The 16,281-nt window shown below is 36.5% G+C and overlaps 1 protein-coding gene across 3 annotated transcripts in view; it reads left to right on the top strand.

The window, feature by feature from the left end:
* The window catches only part of THRB (thyroid hormone receptor beta), a 157,886-nt gene that overhangs the window by 119,423 nt on the left and 22,182 nt on the right, over nucleotides 1-16,281 (top strand). Inside the window, exon 1 of one of the 3 annotated variants that reach the window (XM_044449433.1) lies at nucleotides 8,430-8,757. The exons of the other annotated variants lie outside the window; for them this stretch is intronic. Within the exon in view, the coding sequence (XP_044305368.1) occupies nucleotides 8,430-8,757 (328 nt within the window). Of the gene's footprint in view, nucleotides 1-8,429; nucleotides 8,758-16,281 lie in introns of those variants that run through there. 3 annotated transcript variants of the gene reach the window in all.

Below are 16,281 nucleotides of genomic sequence, written 5' to 3'. Positions count from 1 at the left end.
GATTTAAATTCAACATGCACTTTATTTTTTCAAAATAAAATGAGCAATGGTTAATTATTGATATTGTTGAATTATGTTTTTTAATCCTTAAATATGCTGCAGAGCAGGAAGGAGAATAAAAATAGCCCAACAGTGTACACTGTACAATATGCCAAGGAGTTGGTACCATAACACTGTACATAAACATTAATTTCAGTGAAGTTGCTATAATTCGTCAAGCTGAAGTATTCTAATATGTGGTACATAGTACTCTTGTGGATAAATTTAGGTTTGATAAGTCTGCCTATTTGCTTGTCATAAGCACTGAATTTACCTATTAAGCCAGCTCAGACCACTCCAGCAAGAAAACATGGTTTGTTGTTATGAACTTGACTCAGTAAAGTATCAGCTCATGTGTTCCCTTCTATTTCTCCTGGCATGCTAGAGGTAGCAACTAAAACCTTCTGCTTCCATTTTTGATCGATGCTAGATTCTTCAGTTTATTCAACTGTGGGTATTTCTTTTTAAATCATTCCTTATTTACTTGAATAAATCAGTTAGAATGACCCCCAGCTTTAGAGTTTGAATATAATGGGGAACTGCAGTCACTGAAAAGTGGGAGCTTCCAGTTGCCTTCTCCTCCATACAAAAGTATTTCAAATTGTTGTGAACCATTAGAGAGCTTCAGGTGTTGGGTGTAGTAAATAAATGGAAGCATTCAAGATGCAGCTGGACAGCCATCTGAGAGTGATTGTTTAACTGGGATTCCTGTACTGAGCAGGGTGTTGGACTTGATGACCTTCTGCCCCCTTCTAGCTCTACTGTTCTATGATTCTGTAAAGGGGTGGGGATGGGGGAGTGTGAACATTCACAGTTATCCAAGTGTTGTAACTTCTCTTAATGGTATATTTTTTTGCAAAATAGTTGCAAAAAGTGAGGAATGAAGAAATATTAAATGCTCGGCAACCATGGGACGCCCTTCCAGCAAGTTGCTGGAACATTTAAAGATAATGTCTATAGCTGTCAAAACAAAGATCACAAAAAGCCAGCTTAGCAGCCAGTTTTCTCAGTCTCCAGAAAATTATGAGTTTAAAGGGAATAAGAGCTGTAGCAAGACCTGAACAGCTTCCAAATACAACAGGGTCCTGCAAAACCACCTGTGGGAGAGGGAGAGGGAGAGGGCCAATAAGCTACAATGAATCCATGTGTTTGTTAGACTAACCATGGGTTGTTCCCCCTGCCCCACCAGCCCACCATCATGAATTACTTGAAATGTACATTCTTAACTAATTTGAATTGTCATTTCTTTTGCGTGGCACCTCCAGATTCCAAATCTATTTGTTATTTTTGAAGTATGGCTAGTCATACCAATCTATCATACAGGTTTTATGTAAGAATGCCTTTGATCAGCCTTCCTGAACTTGTTACTGAACTCAGGATGTTTTGAATAACTTCCAGGCTTCCTAGCCACTGATGGGAGTTGAAATCCAAAACAACTGGAGAACACCAGGTTGGGGAAGGGCTTAGATAGTGCAAGTGAATTTCTTGGGGGAAATGTGTATATTATTAAATATGTTATACACACTAATAATTCAGAGCCGGCTGGAGCCGGAGGTCAAACTAGATGGCCCAGGAGGCCCCTTCTGACTCATTCTGTTTCTATGTTTCTGTCTTGGTGCTGCTATTTAAAAAGTTAAAGGGGCAGCATCCACACTTATTGGGGAAGCCTGAGGAAAGATTTGCAGAAGCAGATATATAGACTTGGTGGGGAGGCAAGGGAAAACATCTAACTAGTCCAATGAGAAATGAACTTTTTGTTTTTGATGAACCATGAAATGTTGTTGTTGTGTGTCATTAAGTCGTCTCCATCTTATGCTGATCGTATGAATGAAAGCCCTCCAAATATCCTACTCATGACAGTCCAGTTCAGTTATTGTAAATTCAAGGTTGTGACTTCCTTTAAGGAGTAAGTCCATCTCCTATTTAGACTTCCTTTTCTTCTTCTGCATTTAACTTTCCCTAGCATAACTTTCTTCTCCAGGGAGTCTTGCCTTCCCATGATGTGCCCAAAGTACAGCCTCAATTTTGTCATTTTTGCTTCTAGGAAAACCCACTTGTTCATGTTTCTGTCAGTCCAGGGTGTTGCAAAGCTCTGCTCCAGTACCATATTTTCAATGCTTCACTTTTCTTCCTATCATCCTTCTTCACTGTTCAGCTTCCACATGCATACATTGGGATTGAGAATACAATAGCTTGGATGACCTTGCCCTTTGTCTCTAGTGAGATCAAGTCCCTACACTTGAATATCTTTTCTAGTCCCTTCATTGCTGCCCTTCCAAGTCTCAGACTTTGAATTTCTTGGTGACTGTGTCCAAACCAATAAACCAATATCCAGGTCCATAAATTTTGGCTGACCTTGGTGGACAAGCCAAAAATTGTCCTTCCCAGAATCCAAGCACTCTTCTTCAGCACAATCCTTGCGCATTTCATGGTAAGCACCATTACATTTGCTTCCAACAGGACAAGTAGAGAACCAGGTGCTTGATTCCTGACTTCATTCTGATCTTCTCTCTGAGTTAAGGAATAATTGTTCTTCTTCTATAGTTAGTAAGAAAATGTACCATTGCATATGGTTGGAATTTAAAATACTTTGAGTAACTCCGCAGCCCTTTCAGCTATGAATTTGTGGGTCAATGAGCAAGGGAACAAGTATTATGTCTTCTGTGCAGTTTGTCACTCAAAACTTCCCACGAATGCTCCATTCCTAGTTTGTCTGACGTGCTTTCAAAACTCAGCAATCACAAACTACAGATTATTGTTGAGTCAAACTCTGGGTTGTTTAATCCTGAAAAATCCAGACTGCCAGGTTCAGATGTCCCATGAAACACCCAAGAATGGGATTGGTTGAAACCGGTTTAAAACAGAAATGGCCAACTTGCAGGAGTATGCATTTCTTTCCTTGCTTGAGGCCCTGACAGCCCATGATTTATGGAACTAATGGATTGTCATTGTGCACAATTGTCACAATGATTCAAGAATCCAACACCTTTTTATATTATCATTTCTCCCTTGTCTTTTAAAAGGTGATACATTCTAACTCCATTCTATTTATTTTAATTTGGGGTCAGCAACATAAAGCAACTGTCTTTATGAAATTGCTCTTGGTACCATTTATAGTAACAAATGCTGTGTTTTTAAAAAATGCCTTCTTAGTGGAGAGGGGAGAGATTTTACTGGTCAGGAAATTAAACTTAACTGGGTCAGGTCCAGACTAAGCTAGCCATGTTTTAGTCCTATTTAAATCAATGGGGCTTAAGTTAATTAGGAGTTTTATCAGGGGCTGTTGGTGGAATGAGAGAAGTTTGAATCCGGCAGATGCAAGACCTTCCCAAATCTGTCCTGACCCCCTGCTGTTAGGCCCCCACTGCTGGTGAAACACAATATATTTATGCTAGTGGAGCATTTTAGGGGTATGTGAGGGGGTCCTTCAGCAGCATAAGGATCCCTGCACCAGTGGAGTGTGGCAATTTTCCAAAATCCCATAGTCCCTCAAAGGCCAATTGATGGGCAATAGGACTGCAGCCACAAATGCTTTTTAAACCTCTACTACTAGCTATATTCTGGAGGGTCATATTTTGGAGAATTTTCTCACAAAATTAATCCTTTGAAAGTTAATTTTAACAGGGTGATAGCAGAATATGGTATGTTTCTAAGGCAACTGGCTGCAGTATTTCATTTCATATTCACAGCTAAAACATTCACATATTTCAAGAGGAAAAATATCTTCAGCTTTTTTTTTTACATGTATTAAGTACTTGCTTGTCAAATATCCCCCCCCAACAACCATTGTTCTACCCAAAGCTTTTCTCATTTCCATAGACAACATTTTTTTAAAAAGTAGTAAACATAAAAAGTTGCCCTAAACAAATTACTAGTGATATATTAGCTTAAAAGACTTTTTGAAGCATCTCTCTATAAAAATTAGAGCACCAGAGTACATAAATCAATATAGAGAGAGGTACATCAACAGATTCTACTCCATATTGTGCCTATTGATTTCCTTTTAAGAAGCTGTGTATTTACACCAATTGCTGTAGCATAACTAAGAACTAAATCAATTGTACTTTTTAGAACCAATATAAAATTAACACAGTATGCAGTCCTGTTCTGTGAGAACAATGCATTTCAGGAACATTAGTTATTTACTACAAATTTTTTACTTGAACTGGTTAGGGAGAAGTTGCTTTATTGAAATACATGTATTTACACATATGCAAACAATTTATGTGTTACAGTTACAAGTTCAACATTTTATATATACTCACTGTTTAAGGTATTTGCATGATGCAATTACCCAATTACTTGTTGAATGTTAAAAATAATTATAATTTCCTGATCTGGTTATACTTTTTACATCCTATGTATCAGCAAATCTGTTCAGTTTTATTTCAAAACAAAACTGATAGTTGACTTTCAGGAACTATTAGGCAGTTTTGTAATTCACAGATGTCTAATAATATTTATTTTTGTTTATCATCCACAAGAAGCATATCCATTTGCTGTGGCTTTTCTGTGAACTTAAACTTATATTTATTCTGATTTATATAAAGTATATAAATGAGAATAAATGAGTATATAAATGAGTATATAAATAAGAATTTATTATTTTTTTATTATTTACTCATTTATACTTATTTATATGAAGAGGCAGATATAAATTAATAAAGTGTGTTCTCTGAAAAAGACACATCTTGACACCATTCTTGTGCACCAGATTGGGTCATTTAATATACTAACAGCATGATATAGATATGTACAAATTTGAGGAGGGGTTTCTCTGGATACTGGAATAAACGAGCCACCATATGAATGTTCAGTTACAAGTACTAGGTTTCTTCCTGTAACACGAGTTCCCCTATCTTCCTGTAAGTACTTCAGATTCATAATTTTCTGGCCCCTATTAACTAGAAAAATCTGGGTGCAGTCCCAGCATTGTTGAGCTGCTATGATTTTAGAGTGACAGATAGGGGTGCACCTTGCAGATGCTTTTCTATTGAAAGCAATTCAATACTAATATTCCTAGTAGTGAAACTGAAGCTTCCTGAGGCAGGTCCTGGTATCAAAACTATGAACTTAGTCAGCCAGTGCCCCATATGCACATGGAGGGCAATTCTTTGATATGCTGGAAAATGTACTGCAATGATGGAAAGGTCCTGCATGTGTGTTCCCTACTTTATCATGAAGTGGTAAATAGCGCCACACCCATTTTCTCCATCCTGCTATCAGTTGCAGCCATGTAGCCTTCCACATATATGCACAAGCTGAAAGATCAATGTTTTAAATCTTAAAGGGACTCCACACCAATACAAAAGACTTTTGATTGTGGGTTGGCAATGTATCACAGGAGAACACCAGAACAGGACTAGTGTTTATCTGTTATGAACAGAGTGGGCATTATGATCATGAATGAAGAGGGAATAATAGAAAATACAAACAGAATAATGAGGTTTATAATCGGAAATAGAAAAAATGTGGTTTAGGAACATTTTCCAATTTTCAGACTCTTAACTTCTATTACATTATACATGGGTAATATACATGTGGGGCAGTCCAGTTCCCTTTGAAACGAATGGAAAACTCCAAGTGATATTTCTAGAAATAGAGGCAGACATCTAAATGATATACATGTGTGAGTCAAAAGATGACTTGCATCCTACCTTTATGCAGAACTGTAAAAAAAAAACCTTAGCTGAATTGCAAACTACATGGATCAAATATTAGGCGAGTGTTAGCACTTTTAAGATAAAATAGGCCTTCTTTATATGAAAAAGAAAAACTGAGGAACAGGCCAGGTATATACAGAGGAGAGGCAATAGAGCAATACTGATTAATTTGGTGGCAAGGGTTTTTAATTATCATTTTATTAATACAGGAGAAAGCAATGAGACAAACAGAAAAAATGTTTAGGCACAAAACAACTGGAGATTTTGAAAGAGGCTAGTGAAGCTGGAGCAGGAAACAGTGCTAACTGCCAAAGTTAAATTAGAGATTTCAGTAACAGCTGTTGAGTTGCATATAGAGTACCAATGAAAAGATATTTTCCAGCTGCTTTACCATTTATTTCTTAATAGATATTTGTAAAAAGCAAAAAAGATGGAATAGCTAGTGCGAATGCAAGTGGAAGACAGCATTGTCTGGATGTCCTGAAAATGCCTTGCACTGAAAATGTAATTGTTTGATAAAGGTTTGTGTGGGAGCATTGTGTCAGAAATTGAAGATTGTTGGCATTTATTCATTTATTTACTCACTTACTTCTGTACTGCCCAATAGCTGAAGCTCTTCAGGTGAAGAAAAACAGTTAATAAATACAGTAACATTGAATCCTGACAGCCCTTTTGCTGGTGACAATCCAAACAGCTAAAAGCTTTGATTAAAGATATATGATAGAGGGACATTGATTCATTTTTTAAAAAATATGTATAAAATTATTCTATGAAATTCAGATTTCATTTCAAACCAGGTTATTTTTGAGAGCTAATTATTTATGAATTAATTAAAGATTCTGATTTAAAAATGTATTAATCAAATTTGCATTTATAATATAGAAACACAGCACTGAATCCAGACTTACTCATATGTACAGTCAGTTCACTGAAATGAATTGGATTCAGTTTAGTCATGGAATTCCCTTTTTATCCAGGCTATTTCTGATTTAGAGCTGCGATCAGAAATGAAAATTCAAAGGGCCTTGGTATCAAGTTGAGGTAGTTGCATGCTGACACTTGGTTATTGGCAACATTCAACATAAAAATTAAGTGGACAGTCTCCAGTTCCTGACAGTCACTATACAAAGTTAACTACCTCAGTATGAACTCTGTTGGCAAATTATACCAGTCGGCTGAGAAAAGGAGGGGGAATGAAAATACCTTTCTAAAACCTTCAGAGCTTCTGGAAAATTTCATGACAATTTTACCAATACACATCTGTTGAAATCAACCTTCCTTCTGAGTAGATATGCATAAGAGTTAAATGATTATCTGCTGACTGATGAGAAGTCATTGCTTTGTATTTCAAAATAGCTCCTTCTTTTAAAACATGAATTCTTTTTAATGAGAATCCATTTCAAAGTGACCAAGAATTGTTTAGCAACAGTAATTCAGCACAAAGCAGTAAGAAGTTTAGAAGTGTTACATTTGCCAGGCAGTGGCAATTATCTATTATTACTGACAGTGCAATTCTACTCATTTCAGTTTAGAAGTAAACCTCATTTCATATAGTGGGTTTGCTCCCAGGTAAGTGTTTATAAAATTGCAAGCTTCAGACATGTATCTTAAATAATGGTTATAAGAGGATGTGTATGACCTGAAACAAATGTGAAATATTCTTATTTTTAAAACTGAGGATAGTCTAATTATCGACTGCCTTGCAAAATGATTTTGCAATGTTCATAGCATATATGTGTGAATGAAACAGATGTAAAAACAGCCAGCCCTTCATTATTGAACCATCGGAAGAAAGCAGTTTAATGAAATTTAACTGGCAAACCAATTAAGCTTTAAGCAGTATTCTGTTTGCTGATTAAGATGGCGTGGAAATTTCCCACCTGTTAGATTCAAAAAAATTGTCTAGCAAGTCAATGAAGTTTGAAAAAGCTGCTTTCTTGTAAATGTGTTAAATTAGTGAGCAGCGGGGAGTTTGGCCTGTGTATGTGTAAGGCATGAAAGGTTCACGCAGATAACTCTGTCACTCAAAATCAATAAAGCAGATGACAGATTTAGACGCTAAATTTTTGCAAAAACTAGACTTACTGCTTGACTCATCAGCACTATTGGATTTTCTAGGAGTTAATGCTGAAAAAGCAGGATTATTGATTTTTGGATTTTGAGCATATCGTCTCTAGGATTTCCTAAGTGTTTTTGGTGATGCTTCACACTTAAGTTGACAATGTCAGTGGCGTAACTGTATTCTTGCCTTTGTAACCATTTTTCTAATCACACTGAAAGCGGATGGAAATGGCTTTATAAAATAATTATCCCCCCTACACACACACACACACACACACAAACACACACACGCCCCCTCTCACAAAATAGTGCAACTGTAGGGTTGTCTGGGCATTTCTTCTTTGTCTGGTGGCCAATACCACCCGCTATCTTCCCTAGGAATTAACATACAGTCACAGATTAAGACCTTTGGCTGTCATAAATCTGCTTTCCAATATGTTTGGCTGGCAGGAGAGCTCTCAGTCCATCCCGAATATAAATAGGGTATTAGCACATCAGGTGCCACTCTAAAGTTAAACATACAATTTTGCAGTTGACTTTCTTGGTGTTGTGTATTCATTCCTGTTCCGTGCGTATGCAGGCTGGCATGTATATGCATGTGAGTGAGTGAGTGAGTGAGTGTATGTGTGTGCATATGTAAAGTATAGGCTGAGACAGGATAACAAAATGAACTACTGTATGCAAGAAATATATGAAGCTCACCCGGCTGCCAGTAGCAACTGCTACATGCAGTCCACTGATTATTGCACTTATATTGAAGATAGTCAGAGTTACAGCAGTTGTGATGCTCAGGTCCTGCACAATAATAACATATATATGGAACAGGCCTGGGCGGTGAATCAGCCTTATACCTGTAGTTACCCTGGAAACGTTTTTAAAAGCGAGTATTCTGATATGGACATGGCCCTGCATCAGTACAGCCAACCTGAATATTTCACCGAAGAAAAGCCTACTTTTTCTCAAGTGCAGTCACCATCGTACCCTCAGAAGAAAGGTAGGGGCAATTTTGTTCTTTCTTGACAGGAAAAAATAAGAAAACTGACTTGCATCTTGTTCTCCCGGTTGCTTTACACTTCCAGTTTTCTCAGTTGGCTCAGTTACATCTTTGAATGTGAAGACGGCCTATTCAGAATCAAAAGCAGCAGCAACAGATGTTGCTAGGTGATTGGAAAATGATTGGGGGGGATAAAAGATAAGGACTTGCAAGTTCTTTTAGCTTATTCTCAGAAAGCTGTTTCCTTTATATGTGCACGTAGATATATTTCTGCATTGCTACCCTACTGTGTGTGTTTTATATTCCTTTGCTGTAACATTGTTTGATTGAATGAAAAAGTTTCACCTCAGCAAGCAATTCATTATTCACTCATAATCTTCTCAAACTGCAGCATTTTCTTTAGTAGGTACTGTCTAATTAGCATGGTTAAGTCAGAGGAGGTTAAAATGCAGATTTAATTGAAAAACACGTTATAAAGTGTCATATACTAAACTTCCAAAACTACCAAGCACTTAATTTTTCTAGCAGTGTAAATAATCAAGCAAAATAATATCTTAGGGTAAAACTAAACTTTACTTTGCTCAGGGCAAGTTAACCTAATGTTTGAGTTTGGTGGGGAGATGGGCTTGATGAGGGGAAATAGGCATTCCCCTAAATTGTAAAATATGCCTACATTGTAAATAATATAAGTATTGAATTATTTCACATGCAAAACAGAACCATTCTGAAAAGGTTGTAGTTGCAATCATGTGCAAATATTGTTACAATTCATTATTAGCTTACAGTCCAGAATTTTGGGAAAGAACATACTGATGTTCCATGTCATGACATACCTTAATTGTGCATTCCTATTAATGTTTATTATGAAGTAAATAATAACTGTATTTAGTGAAGCTGACTCTAGTAAGTATATTTGGATTGCACTCAAAGACATTAAACTTATTACGGGACTATCATTCTGACCACTGTCCTTCACTTCTTCCGGCTAAATTGTCTGTGTAAAATTAAAGTACAACTGAGCTAATGTAACAGATCAGAGAAGTATAATTTGTTATTTTAAAATAATTCTATAGTCAAAAGTATCAATATAAATGATACTACTACTATTGAAAACTGCTCTTTCACCCAGGTAAAGAAATAGGTGCACTACTGCATTAAATCTATTATTCTTACGTTAAGCATCACAATATTGTATGATAACAAAATTAGCCCAAAGTGTGAAATCTGCTATCGGAATGAAGTAGTATATGGGTGACACACATTTTTTACATTCATCTAATTGTTTTGAACACTTAAAGTATTTTTAAATATTCATATTGCAAACTTGAAAATGTTTTTTTGATTTTGCCCACATTCTTTTCCCTTTTATAAATAACATATATGTGTTTTGTTATAGAATCTATAAATCGCCATTCCTTAAATAAACCTTTTCAATACCATAATCACAGGGGGAGTGAGCAAGGTGATTTCACATTTAGTTTCTGAACATAGGACTTTGTAATCTTGCTGTCTTTGTTTAGTTCATTAAAATGATTAGTAGGCTTTCTGTTTAAAAATCAATAAGTAAATGAGCTTGAAATAAAACATAATTGATGGTTCTGAATTTATAATAGCATATAATGTAGGTCTGCCATTGTAGTTGACATTTATTAGGTCTCTTTCCGTCTTAAAAGATATTAAGTAATCACTGTGACATTTATGCTTGACTTAAAACAATACAGCTTTGTGATAGTCCCTGAAACCAGTTCTACTGTTTTTTCAGCAATGGACTTCAATGCTGGAAAACATGGATCATTGGTTTTCAGAAACTATCTCTTTTCCCCACTATAACCATCTCCCTAACAGTGTCAGATTTTTTTTGAGCTGTCCCTTAAATAGCATTTTCTGAACATAGAAAGAAGGATCACAAAACCTATGTTTTTAAAAGTGAATGAAGTATCATGCAGTTTTTTCAAACTATTGTAATACTAAATTTGCTAAACAAAATGTACTTGAAACTATCTTCATGTATGTTGGTGTTGTTCAGTTGAATGCACTCAAACTCTGATAAAAGTAACAATTCAGTTAGTCTTGTTACTTTAAACAGTTTTAATTAAAAACATTTGGGTCAGTATTGATCCAAAATTGATTTTTTTTTTGCCTTTATTCCTTATTTGTCTGTGTGTGTGTGTGTGTGTGTATGGGGGGGTGGTGTTTAATATTTAGCTCCTTAAAACATTAAGATCCAGAGCAGGTGTTCCTGATCAGCTCTGCGTAGCCTCACACTTGTCCTATGCAATGCTTAATAACATTATTAACTTTTTCATTATATTTGTTTCCCTGTTCATGCAGTACCGCTACTTCAGAACAATTCAAGGACTTCTGAAATTTTTACTGTGTACTTGATTTCCAAGTAGAAGATAGAGCTCTTCATTTTGTTTGTTTGTTTGTTAGATTGCTATCCTGCCTTTTCTTTCTTAAAGAACTCATGGCAGCTTACATAATTTTCCTCCTGCTCTCAATCTTATCCCCACAACAACAACAACCCTGTGAGGTAGGTTGAGCCGAGGGTCTGTGACTGTCCCAAAATCACCCAATTGGCTCCATGACTAAGTGTGGACTAGCACCCAGATCGCCTGAGTCGCAGTCCTGTGCTATTAAGCACTGTACCACATTGGCTCTCAAAAATCAATTTCTTCAAGAAATTGTTTCAGCACAGTGGTAATGAGAAAGCATGATTTCATACTATGATAACGGGTCATGGTAGGCCTTGGTTTCACATGCCACTTCCACTCTTTCATCCTTGTTCTCTTTTGCATCTACAAGGAGGAATTATGATCAGTTTTTAAAAAGTAGAGTTGCCCATCTGAAGCTACAGTTAGATCCTGGATTGTTCTCATAAATCATAGTTTCCTGAGTGCATATGTCACAGGGAACTGTGGTTAGGTCCAGAGCGAGAGGGTGCTCATTTTCATATCCAGAAGTAGCATTTTCAATTTGCATATGAACAGCCAAAGAGAAACTGGATGTTTATTGTTCAGCATATACTAACAATTCCGCTGATTTCAGTTAAATTCGTCCTTTGAACAAAGGTTTGCTAAATCAGGCATTGATATCCCCCTTGGAGGAAGAATGTAAGTGAATTATCTCCATTTCATGAGTGTGTGTTTTGTATGCGTTATGGCAATTTGAATGGGATATCTTCATGGAGACACAACCTGTACCATTAAAATACCAATATATAAATGTTTCAAAGTAGACTGAAGAGGTGAATTGTTTGGTTGTCCCTAATTTTTGCATGAAAGTTAATAACTTGAGCATTGGGAGGTTACTATGGCATGGTCTCACTTAAACGATGTGCTCCTTGCAGATTGAGTCATGCTGCTTTCTTTAATGATACAGATTAATATCACATGGAGGATACCTTATGTGCCTTGAAAATGCTTATTTACTAAACTTTTGCAAAGGTCTAGGATGCATAATATAAGTCCTTAGAATCAAAGCAGAAGCTTCAGACAATTGGCATAATTTTCTAACATGGTCTATACTAGCATGTTCTATATATACCTTGGATTATTTCGATCTTTCTTCACTTTAGTGGACTTAAGACAGGGATGCAGTAGTTTCTAGCCCTTTTTGCTTAATTCACAAGATCTAAAGAAAAGTGAAAATAGTTTTTTAAGTCTAAGAAGCTCTTAAATTTATTTTTCACCAACAGCCTCTCCTCCACTTATTCTGCTATTCTGCACAGCAAACTGCCAGTGAAAGGGGGAATTTCAGAGCAACATGAGATACATATTGTGGGGGCATGTGTTCAGTTATTGAGAGAAAAATGTTAAGTGTTCTTCTAGTCTAATGCAAAACCCTTGTCAAGCCAAACTGTATCTTTGGATAAGAGTGGTTAACTTCAGTGGAATTTAAACAGGCCAGCCATGAAACAAAAGCTCATGTGAGTGGTACAGCATCTAAAGAGGGGAAGGTTTCTATCCCTCATGTTCTGAAATGCCTGCTGTACCTCATCCCACTAGAAGTGTGAAAAACCAATGTGTGTGTCATTCAAACAGTATTTTTTTCTGTTTTCATGAAACTGCATTTTCTGAAACTGCATCTCTTATTCAGTAGTTTTAACTATGATACATAAAGTTTTATGTACATAGTTTTAACTGTTTTAACTATAGCCTTGGTGTATAGAATAGGTAATAACTCTTTATTGGATGAAATGGGGATGGCAATTCTGCACTTTAGAAGAGAAGCACTGTTTTTCTTTCAATGACAGTCACTTGGCAAATATTAGAAAAGGTAGGCAGTGAGTGACCAAGCATTACATTTCCCTAGCATCAAAGGGGAACATCACAGTGAACGTTCCTATTGGTGCTTAGATAGAACTCTTTCTTTTGTTTTTCAGAACAAACAATTGAAGACACTCTGTGGCTTGCCCAGTCAATGGGAAATGGGAATATAATCAGATTCTCTTTTTGTGTTATCCAGTGATACATATTACCATTTAATCCAGGGTTCTGTTTGGTTAACACTAGGCACTTTTACTGTTCATACTGGAGGGTTTACCATATTAGAGATCTATTGACTCACATCTCAGTATTACCATAAAATGTATCTTTCTTCAAGTACAGAACACTGTATTCCAATATACTGAAAAACAAAGAATGTATATTTATGAACAAACCCTGCAATCAGCACCTTTGTGTATAGACAGCACACCTACTATTTATCACAGAAGCTGGGAATAGATCTCTTAGGATGTGTGGGGCGGAGGTTTTGACCATTTGCTCATGCAGTGCCCCACAGCTTGAATAGAACTGAGCTAATAACCTACAATTTTTCAAAAAGTGGTACTCATTCCGTACACAAAGGGACACATGGGGATTTTTGCTTCTAAGAAAGAAATGGGCTCTGGCTATGCTGGGGTATTAACAGCAAGAAAAATAAAAGTGAAAGCCCTATATGTAGAAACACTTTATCAAATCTGTACCACATTTTCACTTTTCTGTTGAAGCATTTAAATCAGGTCTGGCCATGGAATACATCTGGAATACTTAAATATATCTTAAATGCTAACAAGAGCCATCATACTTTCTTTTGTGGAGTTTTAAATATCTGTGTATTTCTGAATAAAAGGTACATGAGAGTCCTGTTAAATCTCTTCTAGAATTCATTAAATTATTATCTTGAAGAAAATGTAGGGCTCAGTTATAACCACCAGTTATAAACTCTTCTAAAACTCTAGCATGGATCATTTGAAAACTGAATAAGGAAGATACTCCCAAAGAAGGTAAAGAGATAATTGATAGGTAAATTATCAATATTGATGATTTCATAATGTACATTTCAGCTAGCTGTGTTGAGAAAGCTTCTCTGACATTGTCAAACCCCCTTACCACATTGAGGTGTGTATTCAAGAGGGGGAGCACTATTTACTTGGGCCTTTTATCTTGCTCTCTGATTCTAAATAGGCATTTTGCTTCCTCTAAAACCAATTTTTAAAAAACAAGGCAATCAGGAAATCCTGATTATTAATATTAGTCAACTGTGTTTCAAAGAACTCTCTAATAAGAGAAAGGTACAGATATGGTGCCTAGTATACTTCATCACATGTGCATACCTACAAACTTTGAAATGATTATTTAGTTCAAAATGTTTTTACAGAGATCTGTATGAACCCTTCCTTCTGAAGTCTTGAAGATGGTTTATTTATGGGCTAGCAGTAAGAGTTGTGAACAATGCAGTGCAAGAGGCTAAAGGGAATTTACTTCTGGATAGGAAACACTGCACTGGAGAAATAATTGAATATAGGAAAAATACTTCATCTGTGCTTCAGGAACAATGGATTCTAAAGGCAAGTTACCAAACAACCTTCTCAATCAGGTTTAATAAATTTCAAGAACCGGTTGCTCCCATTGGATTATGGCACACACTTGTAAGGTGGTGCGGCATCTGCTCCTGCTGAGCAGCTTGTTGTTGTCAAGAGTTCAGATTAGACAGCTTTGTGGGTTGGGAGTCCGACAGACTGCAGCTCTATCTTCAACTGTCATATAAATGCCAGACAGATGAAGGTCAAGGTCATCAACAGTTCGTTAAGGCTTCCAATTCAAGACTTGATCTGAACTTTTGTTGTCAAGGTATAGCTCCTCTGTGTGATGCACAGTGCTACTACATTTCCCACTTGAAGACCACGAAGTTACAATATGGTCTCAAGTCCCACTTTTTATGATGGCTGCAGAGATTTCTGCCACCTTATGAGCATATTGTTACCTATTTCCTTGGTGTTCTAAAGAGTTGGTGGTTCTTGGGTTCTTTTACCCACTCTGCTTTTTTCAAAGCAGAATATTATCCAGAGCGTTAAGACTTTGCTTTCTTGGTTCCCTCTCATTCAGCAATGGGAGAGCCATCTTTGCAGATATGAAGTATCATTTTTTCCCTAAAACTTACTTTTCCATTGAACTGTCCCATTCTCTACTTTCACTGAGGTTTACTGAACTACTACAATGGTTTTGCACTTCCAATAATACATGCTGGGTTCCAGTTAGCAATCTGTAAATGTTCAGATAACCTGGTCTTCATGTAGAAATTCCCTTGCAGGGTTACTGATGCAATCTCGTCCCTCTACCCCTTCTACAATGGTTTCTCCTGTGGGATGGAAGAGATACATGTAGCAATATTTTGGTTCCCAGTTCAGATGCAGCCTGGAGGTACTGTGATTCTCCTATTAGAATACTAGTCCCTTGCATAAATTCACACAGTGGGTTCCAGCAAGAACAGCTTTCATTAAGAAAGTATCTTCTTGATGCATTGTTCAATAATTTCTAGCTATATCACAGGTTATATTGACTGCTAATTGGAGATTTTAAGTTCACATAGCATAGAATTGGAAAGAACCTCAAAGGTCATCTAATCAAACCTCCTGCTTGTAGGAGAATAGACTACTGCAATATCTCTGATAGGTGGCCTATGTGATAAGCTAAAGGTTTATATGAAAAATGTAACATGTAGGCACATAATTTCTGGCAGCAGAGTTCCAAGGTTCTTGACCCTCTTGTTGAGGTATCACTGCAGTTGTCATAAGCACTTTTGAGCAGTATGTACAAAAAGGTTGCATTGTGCAAGAGGCTTATCCACACTGATAGCAATGTAAAGCTGTGGTCAATTTCCCTTTGCTAGGACTCCAAAGAGGCACAGTAAAGCCCTGGATTTTCTTGCATATTTAGCTCTGTATCTAGTAGGGAATTTTACCCACTTACCATACTTAGAATACTGCAGCAACAGAATTCCCTCTTTGAACCCACTAAAGTTAAAAAGGCACTTGATAGTATGGTATTAGTCTTTCATCCTTAGAAAATGCAAAAGGCTCATTCTTAATATGATTACTGAATGGTAGTTATTAGCATAGCTAGAGATATACAATCTCTTTCGAATTTCTTTCTTTTTTTGCAGTACTTTTTTATTAAATTTTAAAACAGTACTAAAAACATCAATCATCACAAACATCGGAACTACTGAGTTAGCCCCTTATTACATATCTTTTAGCAT

This window comes from Varanus komodoensis, unplaced genomic scaffold (assembly GCF_004798865.1).
Source record: "Varanus komodoensis strain SLA01 unplaced genomic scaffold, ASM479886v1 scaffold58, whole genome shotgun sequence".
NCBI classification, from domain to species: Eukaryota; Metazoa; Chordata; class Lepidosauria; order Squamata; family Varanidae; genus Varanus; species Varanus komodoensis.
This window is presented reverse-complemented; position numbering and strand designations above follow the sequence as displayed.